The sequence below is a fragment of the Apaloderma vittatum genome, unplaced genomic scaffold (assembly GCF_000703405.1).
Source record: "Apaloderma vittatum isolate BGI_N311 unplaced genomic scaffold, ASM70340v1 scaffold44428, whole genome shotgun sequence".
Classification (NCBI taxonomy): Eukaryota; Metazoa; Chordata; class Aves; order Trogoniformes; family Trogonidae; genus Apaloderma; species Apaloderma vittatum.
Genome location: NW_009732070.1, coordinates 1 through 10283, shown reverse-complemented (window position 1 = coordinate 10283; position 10283 = coordinate 1). Strand labels below are relative to the sequence as shown.

General features: G+C 41.5%; 1 protein-coding gene across 1 annotated transcript; it reads right to left on the bottom strand.

Annotated features, from left to right (window-relative positions):
• Positions 1 to 1812: 1812 nt before the first annotated feature.
• RABL3 (RAB, member of RAS oncogene family-like 3) lies at positions 1813 to 10070 on the bottom strand (the record flags this gene model as incomplete). The annotated part of the gene is made up of 6 exons (XM_009875379.1): positions 1813 to 1851; positions 2882 to 2953; positions 3625 to 3775; positions 5926 to 6040; positions 8813 to 8942; positions 9979 to 10070. Coding segments are annotated over 6 exons (599 nt in total), but the record flags the coding sequence as incomplete, so codon positions are not given.
• Between the last annotated feature and the right edge of the window lie 213 nt (positions 10071 to 10283).

The window sequence follows — 10283 nt, the reverse complement described above, 5'->3', positions numbered from 1 at the left end:
TTAGAGAGCATCTGTCTGTGTTTTAGTGGCCGGCCCAGGCCTAACCCACCACAACTACAAACCGTGCCAGGAGAATATGGGCATGTGTAGGTGGTACGGGACAAAAATGTAATTTACAGCACAAAGGAGACTGCTTAGGTTACCCACCTGAACGGTAAACCGAGAAAGCTAAGAGAGCTTTCCTCCCGAAAAAGTCCACCAAACCCCCCCAATTTAAATTTAGTTAGGGTTTTTAGGCTCAAAACTCAATTAGTTACACAAGGTATTCATTCCAGAATTGTTTTGTTCATCTCTGAAAAGCAATCATTACTTTAGAAAAAATCATCAAGATTTTGCACAGAGGTTCATCCCATGAAAACTGCTTTGGGAATTCAAAAAGCAAAAAGGCAATCATTATAACTAAAAAAGTTGGAGGATGGCACAGGTAAAAACTTACCTGCTTTAGCATTTTCTATATCAAAGTCACTAATTAAGAGTAACAATTATTTATCTGAGATCTGATCAAAGTCATAGCTACAAAAATTTGAAACTTATCATTCTTTTATTCCTGAAGAAGTCTATAACAGAAATACCTCAAAACACGAATGATCGAAGAGACCTATTGTAGAAAATCCACAAACACATTGGTGAGGTTTACATTAAGTAGGTAATTTCAAATAACAACATTAAGAGACTGTATTGAAATCTCCAGTTCCAATTTGGATTTTGACTCTTTAAATATCATTGTGCACTAAAGATTTGTTTCAAGCTTCTAAGCAGTTGCCAGTTAGGCAGATGAAAGCAGTCAGCAGCAGGCTGTAATCTTTGGCAGGCAGTCATAAGAAATATAAAGTTAATCTCTGGCTAGCCACAAAAATAAATGATCAAATAAGAAAAATAAAAATCTTACATCATGCATCAAAAACAACCAGCACAGAAGCAGATCTCTGCATTATTATCCCCATGAAAGGGAGACTTCCTTTTACTAGAACGTGGGGAGGTGGGGAGAGAGGAGGAAAAAAGGCATGATGCAGAACCAAAAGAGGAAAAAGCAAATTTATTTTTAAAAGGCATAAAGAAACACTCAAAGAAAGGATTTTGTAATTTGTGACTAATTTTTTCCCCACTCTTCCTAAGGAGCTTTCAGCACAGCTATGTCTAACGATGCATTTGATTGTATTTCAGTGGTGCTGGTCACAGTAGTTTGCAGGTGCCTCACAGACACAGTCAGTGGAACCTCGCTACTCCCTGCATGGTAGACTGTGCATGGGAAGGAGGGGGGCACAAGAAGTTGAAGTGGCCTGCCCAAATCATGAGAGCCATTTTGCTAATTTTCACTAAGTGTCCTGAAAATGGCTAGTTCAGCCATTTAGGAATGAATTACATGGTGGTATCATCCTGTCATTTTACTTGTGGCTCTACTGGTTCCACGAAAGCTACCCGTACAAAACACAAAATGCTAGCTCCAGCTGTGGAAAAAAAGGCTTTTTGTCCATCAGGAGCATCTCTGGCCTAAATCTGCAATCAAGCAGCTTGAAGCTGACAGATCTGAAAGAGACAAGATCTGCCCATTTTACCTCATTCTTGCAACTTCTGCTATGTTAGAATACTAATTATTTCAATGTCAATCACATTACAGACAAATATTGCAGCTGACACAAGTGAGGCATTTTTCTGCCTATCCAAAGCAGCTGTGCTCCCACAGATCTAAAAACTCAATTACCAGCACAGATGATCATTCAAGTCACACAACATCCACGTTTTAAAGGACTCTGTCAGCAGTTCACATTCCATAGGGAGCAACAAAACAAAAAAGGAGGAAAAATGACAAACCTGATTGCCATCTCTTAAGAAGTATCTCTTCTCTATGACCTGGGAAAAACAGAGAATGATCTTAGTTGGAACAGCATACGTGTAAACCTCAGATTCCAATCACACGTGAGCACTGAAACTCACGGCTAACTGGGACATGGTCTGAACCCACACCCCCTGCTCCAGGCCTGTTGCTTTAAGTGCAATGCTCTATCATGCACAGAAGGAGTTGCCACCTCCAGCCATTCTTATTAAAGCTGTTATCCTCAAATTACACACACCTCATTTAGTTAGTAACAGAGGTGATGGTTTGGATGTCACCCTATTGCAGCAGAGTCAGTTATTCCCACCCCTCTCTGCAGGTGCAGCCGTTCTGAGCAGGTGCATAACAATTCCTGAGGGTGTGAGTAACCCCTGGGCATAGGTGATGCTGGAGAAGAGGCAGCCTGACTCACTCTCTGAGAATGAAAGATGCCCACAGAGGCAGTATCATCAACCTAAGAATGAAAAACTGATTTGTATCACTGTGCACAATCTATACTCTCCTCCAGAGAAAATTCAGGCCAGATTTCCTCTGAAGCATTATCTGTTACAGGAGGTGATCTGCTCTACTACAGTATCTTTGTCCAGGGGACGGTTAAACCAGAGCATTCCTTCTGTCATTTTCACAGTAGGCCTTGATGCTCTCTTTGCAGGAAAGGAAAGTAATATGGCAAATTTCTTAACTCCTAAAATTTGTTTTAATCAGGATCAAGAGAGCTAACCATAGTCTTGTAGCTCCCCACATTACTGCCTTAGCACACTGGAAACCCTCTGGCCTGACAAAGGACTCCAAAAGCGTACGCAGAGCCTCTTTGCACATGTGTGAGTTCTTTTCCATTGCTCTGTGCCGATCACGAATTAAATCTTTAAGTAGATCAGTTGTTTTCTAGAGATTTCCAAAAGTAGACTGATCTTCAGCTTCCCCACACCTGGCCTGAACAACTTCAAAAAGTGTAATGTGAAACGAGCAGCTAACTGTTATTCCACATTCAAATCACAGACAGCATTCGATACATAGAACAATAAACCATAATTTGACTCGACTTACCTTATCAAAAAACCTGCTTAGTTTGACAGCATTGGATGAACCTGCAGCCAGGTAACGAGGATTGGTGCAATCCTAGAAGACACAAAAGACAACGACAAACCAAGCACAAAGAAATCAATGCAAGGTAGCTATATACATGGAAATCAACACACCCTTTCCCAGATGCATGCAATCAGCTAGGGAAAGTACAGCCTATCTGCTGATTTTTGCCCCACAGGGATCTGAGAGTAAAGGCCAACTTCTGTTCTGTGAAACAACCAGCTAATTCTAAGTGCCCTGCTATGTGCTCCGCGTCTTCCTTCTGCCACCCGTTATACAGTCAGCTAGTAATTGGTACAGGCTATACATGAGATTGGTAATACATACACACACACACACACACATGTTCACACAGCACACATGCATTTTTATACATATATATACACATTATATAGATAAAGTGGTCTTGATGCTTCATTCAAGTACAGTTGGTGTCAGACCTATCAATAGGGAAGAGAAAACTTAACTCCCAACCATCAATTCTAAGCTTCAGTTACCTTATCTAACACCGCCTATACCTCCCTGCAGTGAAACAAAGATGATCATTTTAACAGGCAAAGAGGATGGCCCATCAAAACGTGCATGACTCCATCATTACTGAGAAAATCTCCAAAAGCCCAATTTTTGTCACAACACCTTTACTTACAAAAATGTGATTCATTCCTATATAAAAGAAAAACAACACCAGTGACAAAGATACTCACCAAATTTATCTCTTCAGCATTGAAATCCTCAGCCAAGAAAGCTGTTCTGGTCAAAACTTCATTTCGCTTAGCTTCTGGGATCTGATCCAACTTAGTTCCTATTACCAGCAGTGGAATCTGGTTATCAGCAAACTGTTCACGGTCATAGTCACTGAGGAGGGAAACAAACACAATCTTGAATAAAGTGCTTGACATGCGATCAGCTCCCCTGTTCCTTTTGAACGATGGTAATTTTTTTATTAATGGTCATTATTTATCTAAGTGAGAATGTGCTCTATCTGGAAATTAAGGAAGGGTTTCTGCATCTAAGTCACTACACAGAAATTGGAAGAATCACAGAATCACAGAGTGTCAGGGGTTGGAAGGGACCGCAAAAGATCATCTAGTCCAACCCGCCTGCCAGAGCAGGATCACCTACAGTCGGTCACACAGGAACGTGCCCAGGCAGGTTTTGAATGTCTCCAGAGAAGGAGACTCCACAACCTCCCTGGGCAGCCTGTGCCAGTGCTCTGTCACCCTCACAGTGAAAAGGTTTTTCCTAATGTTTATGTGGAACCTCCTATGTTTCAGCTTGTATCCATTGCCCCTTGTCCTGTCAGCGGACATCGCTGAAAAGAGCCTGGCTCCGTCCTCCCGACACTCCCCCTTGACGTATTTATAAACATTTATGAGGTCACCCCTCAGCCTCCTCTTCTCCAAGCTAAAGAGACCCAGCTCCTTCAGCCTTTCCTCATAAGGGAGATGTTCCACTCCCTTCATCACCTTTGTGGCTCTGCGCTGGACTCTCTCAAGCAGTTCCCTGTCTCTCTTGAGCTGAGGGGCCCAGAACTGGACACAATATTCCAGATGTGGCCTCACCAGGGCAGAGTAGAAGGGCAGGAGGATCTCTGTCGACCTACTAGCTCCTCCCTTTCTAGTACAGCCCAGGATGCCATTGGCCTTCTTGGCCACGATTTGGCTCATGGTCATCCTGCTGTCCAAATTAAAGAAAAAAGAAACCACGACTTGGATTTCTAGCCAGCATAGATGAACTACAGAAGAAATGCTAACACAGGCAGGAAAGGAACAGGGATTCCAGTATTGTACCAAGCATATGCAGCCACCTGAGACACACTGGGGAGCTGGCATCTGTGAACATGTGAAGTTCCTACTTTTTAAGGAGAGACAATGAAATCAAATGCATCTGTGAAACACCACCTCTTTCCAAATTAGGTCAAAAAGGGCTGTGATAACAATTGTGTAATGTCAAATTACTAATTCTTCTGTATTCACGTAAAGGTAGTCACTGTAAGCTGAATTCCATCAAGCTTTGATTCAGGTACAAATAATGATCAAAGACAGCCTTTATAAAATAAATAATACTGCAATTAAATGTCCTCACAAATCCAAGCTCCAATCATTCTCCTCAGCTAGGATAATCTCTTCCATTTCTACCTATACCAAGCTTTCTGGAAAGTAAATTTACAACCAACAGCAACAGCTTGACCAAGCACTTGCTAGTGGCTGCGCATCTGTCCCTGACAGAAGTTAAGCTTTTGAAAATTAAGACAATTGTGAAGAATCTTATGTGGAAAAACAGAAGAAATTTGCAATTTATGTAATGCAAATGCCCTGTCCCTTCTCCCACGTTTCTGGAGAAACGCCTGTGGTACCAGCACAGACAGACAATCAATATTCTTCCCATAAAAAGCTGCCCCTTGTTATTGCTTCCCTGCTCATGTGTGAGGTTTATTAACGATGTTAAAACAGGAGCACAAAGGTACAGGAGAAAATACTTGACAAGATGTTAGAATGTTGTTTAAAGCAGAGTCTTCTAAGCACTTTTTTAGCCACGCTCCTAAAATAATTCCCCCGCCACCCAAAATAAAATAAATAAGACCAATTCCTCAGTTTTGGTGCATGGAGAGAAAGCCTTTTGGAACAGAGACATGCCATTTCACAACACTTTGTCTACAAGGGCCTTGCATGTCTCAGCAGAGACACACAAATTTTCAGGCCCAGTCTCACTAAGGCCTGAGACAAATGAAGGACACAATAAACATTTCCCTTAAAGCAAGATCTCTGCCATTCAGTCTGGGAATCTACTGGCAGAATGGCCCAAATGGCAGCGTAAAACAAAAAGAACAGTGATTTTCTTTGATATCCCTCATTTTTTTTCTTTCTTTCTTTCTTTCTTTCTTTCTAAAATGTCTAGCCACATCTAATTTGATGTGGACTTCAAGTAGTCTTAGGGATGAACAAAGACTTCCATAACAGCTTGGAATTATTCCGTCTTAACCCTTACGTATGTTTTTCACTCACCCATTTGTAACAAGAACTCCTGTTGGAGTGACATCTCTGTTGAGTGCTTCCAAAGACCAGCGATATAAATTCTGAGATGATTTCTTATTGGTTAAGTCATGCACCAAAATTATCCCTAAAGTGAAAGAGAAGGCAGCAAGATGCTATTTAATGATACTTATTTTTGCCTTATCTTACCAAAATGACATCTGCATGTTCCCAGACATCTGAGAAGAAGAAAGGGATGTATAACCGGTTCAGTTACAGTGAATGAATAAAGCTGAAAATATCAGGATGCAGCAGGTTTCTCAAGGCTGCTTATCAATAACTGGGTAAGAGCTAAGAGAAAAATCTCATGAAAGGAGGAAACAAACAGCCATCTCAGAGTGTAATCCGTTAAAGCCTTGCAGGCATTTCCTGATTCTGCTCTGTCTAATACTAACGATACCACACCTCTGTATTACTGCAGCTGAGAATTTAGCCATTCTCTGTTGTAACTGGTAAACTTAACTACCTTTTTGTCACACCACCTAAGTCCAAACACTGTTTCTTTGTTTCAAAGAGTTTACAGAGCACTTTTGCTTTCCTGCATTTTCAAGAACTAGTGCTACACACTTGGGGAGCTATCCAAAGGGGAAACAGACTCTGATAAACTTTTACAGTCCAACAAATGGCTGGTAGAAATGTGAATTAATAAGATTTCACATATTTAAAATTAAGCTTCTAGCACTTTTCATTACCATGATCCTTCACAATGTAAATTCTGAGACAGAAAAACAGCCAGCCAGCCAAACTTCCTAGCTGTGCTATTATAACAGACACCCACTTCTGATAACCACAGTTCCTAACTCAATTACCAACTCCTGCTAGCAAATTTCTTTTATTTATTCACACCTTCTGCAACCTGTGGAATGTTCCCACTTCCTCCAGACTTCAAACCATATTCAAGGACAAAATGAAACCATACCCCTTATCTTCACCAGGATTCATTCTCAACACACTTCACAGCCTACAGGTGGAGAAAACTTACTAACTTTATCGTTCACCTTAACTCCCAAAGGTGCTACCCACTGTACACACTACAAACGAACCACATTTCCACAAACATTTTCCACCACATGACATGACTCCCCTATGAGAGTTCTCAGCATAACACAACCATAGCTCTATTTCAAAGCATTTATCTCAGCAACAGCATCAAAAGGCAACTCAACTGCGTGTCCACCCCCAGCGTGGGAAGAAAAAAGCCTGATACAACACAACTTGCCCTACAGCAACAGATTCAGAAGCACTGCTGCATAATCTGCGAGAAACACTCTCCACCTCCAGACACTTCCTCAGTCAGGTTTTTGATCGGTCAGTTCCCTTACCAGTGTCACTGAAAACCTGCAGTCAGTTGCATTAGCAGAAAAAGACTGTGTCAACATCAAAAAAAGAGCAGGCAGGACCAATGACTACTCAAGGAAATGTTCCTCCCCCATGAAGGTCTGCAAGCCTCAGCCTTACTGCCTAGTCACTGTCCTGGACTATCACAGCCCACACAACAGATGCAAGGTCACCAAAACAGAAGATCTGCCGTCAAACCAAAAGCAAACTGTACCCAACCTTGTCAACAACCAGGTATCCCCGACAGCCTGCACAGATGCTACCACAACCAAACATTAAACGTCTTCTGATCTCAGGTTTTCACACCACTGCAAGCCCAGAAAGCACAAGCAGTGAGGCAGAAGGAACACATTCATCTTCTCTTCTTACACCAGGTCAAACAGAGGCAATTTGTGAGACAAGCTCTAATGAAGTAATTAATCTAATGAAAGAAACCAGAGGCAGGGCTAACTACCAAAGTCAACAGTTTTCATATGCAAGCTGTCTAATAATGTATTTTGGGCAGAGGAGATAAATAACTCATTTTAATGATGTCATTGATTATAAGTTCAAGATTTCATCCCCTAATGGGCTGTTCTAGCATATTTCCAAGTCTGACCCACACTCATTGGCCTACTGTGGATTTGGTGTCAAAAAGAAATCAATTTTTTCATATAACAAAGAGACATGCTTCAAAGGTGCAGCTCTGCTCAAAATTTCTTGACAGAGGTCTGGTTAACAATATAAGCTAGAGGTACCTACAACACAGTTTTCCTCCTGAGAAAGGAGGAAGAAATAACTGTTTAAATAATCACGGAGTAAAAATGTTTATTGCATGGCTTAATACATTATTGAATTGCCCTCAAATAACTGGGAACAAGAAAAGAGAATCAAACAGAACATTTGAGATAGATTTTCAGAAGCAGTTAGTTGTTAGTGTGGTAAATGTCTATTTTTACTGAACTATCCTTGGATACCAAAAAGTAACAACTGAAATACTGCATTGTTAAGTCTATAATCTCTTATTTGCTTTTATTAGTGGTACAGATGAACTGCTAGGCCTAAAAGTTAGCATCTCAACAGAAAGCATAAAACATTACTTTCTATACAGAGCAAGTTACAAGATTCAATTCTTAAAAATAATTTGGCAAATTAAATGAGCAAAGGCAAGACGGTTATCAACTTATTATGGGAGAACAGCTCATGTTTTCCAGGGTAGGATATAACTATAGAAGTTCATATAAAGTCTCCTGTTGTAGGTTTTGGAATGGAACACACAGGCAAATATAAAACATATTTCTGCACATGTATCAGGCATGGAAAAGTGAAGACAACCTGTATGTCTGCAAGTGCAGCTAGAAGGGTCACCACTGCAAAATTCAAAACTGAATCTATAAAATTCTGTCCATGAATGGCATAAGTTTTTTCCTGTACAGAAAATATATGTATCTCTCAGCCAGACTCAGAGGAATCCTGCCCCAGAACCAAGAGACAGCTCACAACAGAACAGTGACAAATCCAGATTTACATCAAGCAAACTTACCGTTCAGCAAGTTATAAAACACTGCTCGTGTGCTTTTCACGCTAGTGGCACTACCCACCGAACCTCCGACATCCCACAGTTCAATGTAGTAGGTCTTCTCTTCTGGAGTTCCTTCTTTGTAGTCGTGGATCTGAAGAAAAATTCACATCATATGTAACCACAGCACCAGCTCACAAGAGTTAATCCACACAACACTTACACATTCAACTGAAAGGATTATTGTACTTGGATAGAATTTTTTTAGTTCTTGTATTGACACCATTTCAAATCTCTCAAGTAAGAGATGGGAAGTCAAGCAGTGGCCACTGGATACCACAGCTCTCACATGAACTGGCACTTGGTGAGGCATATTCCACTTCAGGATTAACAAACTAATGCCTCATGATGTGCTTAGAAACAGCATATAGCTAAAGCAGATGAAAAAGTAAGGTCATGGCTTCTTACAGTTGTTAAAACCCACATGGTAATAACGAAAGAATATTAACATGGCTGACCACATCTTTTTTCCTCTACATATTCTCACTGACATCTCAACTGAATTAATCAGTCAACAATTTTTGCCCCCGAAACTGCTAGTAGTTTTGCTCCACAGTCAAACACGACTGCCATGTTTATTTCCCCAAATTTTTGAGCTGTATTCCTAACCTATAGCAAAGCATTTCAAGGACAATGCAGCAACGAGTGATCAAGGAAAAAAGCATTTAGCACTGTCCCATGAGGCCTCTAAGTTGTATCAAAAACCTGCTAGATTAATAGTCTCATTGCTCTGATAGTAGGTGCTGCAACAATATGATGGGAATAGAAGCAACCCTACAGTTATGGTCAGTACCTTCAAATTAAACAAGCTTTTTTTCCCAAAATGTCTGGCTGAGAATTTAGTATTAATTATTTCTCAAAGACGGGTGGTTCAAATTTTGCGCCTTCTGACTTCAACTGGCAGCTCCATTAACAATAAATACCTTGCCTGACTTCAAAAACCTCGTAAGGTCAAAACCTGCTCGTAGAGGTGCCTGGCTCACATTTAAAGCTTAAAAGATTAACCTCTCAGCAAACCAAAGCATTGGAACACACCACTTTCTAGGGCGGTAAGCTCTGAGAATCAAAAATATCAAGGCCCTTCCTTTACACTTCGGGGCTACCTAGAGGAGGTCGGGCCCATCACCTACTCGAACATCCACTGAGCAGCCCACGGTCCAGGACGGGTTTCCCAACACCTCGTTTTGGCACAAGAGGTGAACAAGCGAAGATTTTCCCACACCTGCAAGCACACACAGAGGTCAGCTCCTGGGGAAGGTGGCGCAAGGGCAGGTAAAAATCACGGAATCATGGAACGGCCTAGGTGGGAAGGGCCAAGAGAGGTCGGGCAAAGGCGCTGAGGGCAGGCGGGTAACGCCCCCCCATCGGCCGGGGCGAAGGCAGGAGGGAGCAAAGCCCCGAGGGTTCCCCCAGGCAGGTGAGGGACGGAGGGCGG